General features: G+C 41.3%; 1 protein-coding gene across 1 annotated transcript in view; it reads right to left on the bottom strand.

The window, feature by feature from the left end:
* Positions 1–386, bottom strand: part of MS4A6A (membrane-spanning 4-domains, subfamily A, member 6A) — a 17731-nt gene extending 17345 nt beyond the window's left edge. Inside the window, exon 1 of the mRNA XM_006899906.1 lies at positions 240–386. Coding sequence (XP_006899968.1) covers positions 240–386 — 147 coding nt within the window. The remainder of the gene's footprint in view (positions 1–239) is intronic.
* Positions 387–1255: the final 869 nt, after the last annotated feature.

Below are 1255 nucleotides of genomic sequence, written 5' to 3'. Positions count from 1 at the left end.
CCAAAATCTCTGTAGATATTCCTTGAAATGGAATTTAAAAAATATACCACCTTATATGGTGAAGGCGTGGGGCAAGATGCAATGGCCCTTCAAGCGGCATCTGTTGACCTCTAGGTCAGTCCGGAGTCTGTCAGCAAGCCTTTAACATCTCTGGGTTACAGTGGATCTTCAGACCCCAGACATACACGGTCATTCTCCTCTGAATCTTCTCAACCAGAACCCTTTTTCATTTTACTTACCCCGAGAACTTTGATCTCAGCCTTTAGACATTTCAGCAGGTTATCCTGTCTCTCAATGGAGGGTTTAAGGGTCTCTGCTTGGGGGAATTTGATGCCACTTGATGTGAGGACCACAACGGTTTCATTGGGCATGCGTGGTGATGTCATGATGCCACCAGTTCTGGAAGAAAAACAAATTCAACAAAAGCCATTGACTTAAAATGAGCAGAGCCTTCAAAATCTGGCCTCCAAAAACTATAAAATCATTAGTCTGTAGGTATCCTCCCCTAAAGAAAAACTAGTAGTACGGAGACAAAGAAACCTGAAAACCTTGATTTCATGAAGAATTTTCTAGAATGTTTGATGTAACATATTCATTACACATTCCAAGAAGATGACACTGAGTCTCCAGCGGTCCTCGTGTTCAGAGACAAACATTTACACAAGGCTGTTTTCAATCCATGGGGCACCTCCATTTCTCTTTGTCCCACCTACAAAGACTGCATGGTCACATATGGAATGATTTCCCCCCTTAAACTACCTGGCGAGCCTTAACCCGGTTAGGAGCTCTGCTTCCAGTTTCTTCTGCAGGTTTTATATTATATATCTCTTCTGACTTGTTTTAGTTTTCATAGCATTATTTCTATGTATTTTTTTCTTTTTTTGCTGGACATTATCCTAAGTTGTTGTTAGATGCTGTGCCAACTTGTAGAGATCCTACATCCAACAGCACAAAACTCTGCCTGATCCTGTATCATCTTCACAGTCTCTATTGTGCTGGAACCTATTGCTGTAATTACTGCATCAATCAATCAGTCAGTCAGTCAATCTCTTTGAAAGGCTTCCTCTCTTTCCTTCCACTTTTCCAAACATTATGTGTTTCTCCAGAGACTGAACCTTCCTGATACCATGTTCAAATATGTGTGTAGCCATCTTTGTTTCAGAAGCATCTCAGCTTCGCTTATTTAACATCGACCTGTTTGGTTGTTGATAGTCTAGGGTACAGTCCACATTCTTCTCCAAACCCACAATTCAGA

Source organism: Elephantulus edwardii, unplaced genomic scaffold (assembly GCF_000299155.1).
Source record: "Elephantulus edwardii isolate Elephantulus edwardi_28Jun2011 unplaced genomic scaffold, EleEdw1.0 scaffold00268, whole genome shotgun sequence".
In the NCBI taxonomy this organism is placed as follows: domain Eukaryota; kingdom Metazoa; phylum Chordata; class Mammalia; order Macroscelidea; family Macroscelididae; genus Elephantulus; species Elephantulus edwardii.
The sequence above is the reverse complement of the archived record's forward strand: the minus strand, read 5'-3'. Positions and strand labels throughout refer to the sequence as shown.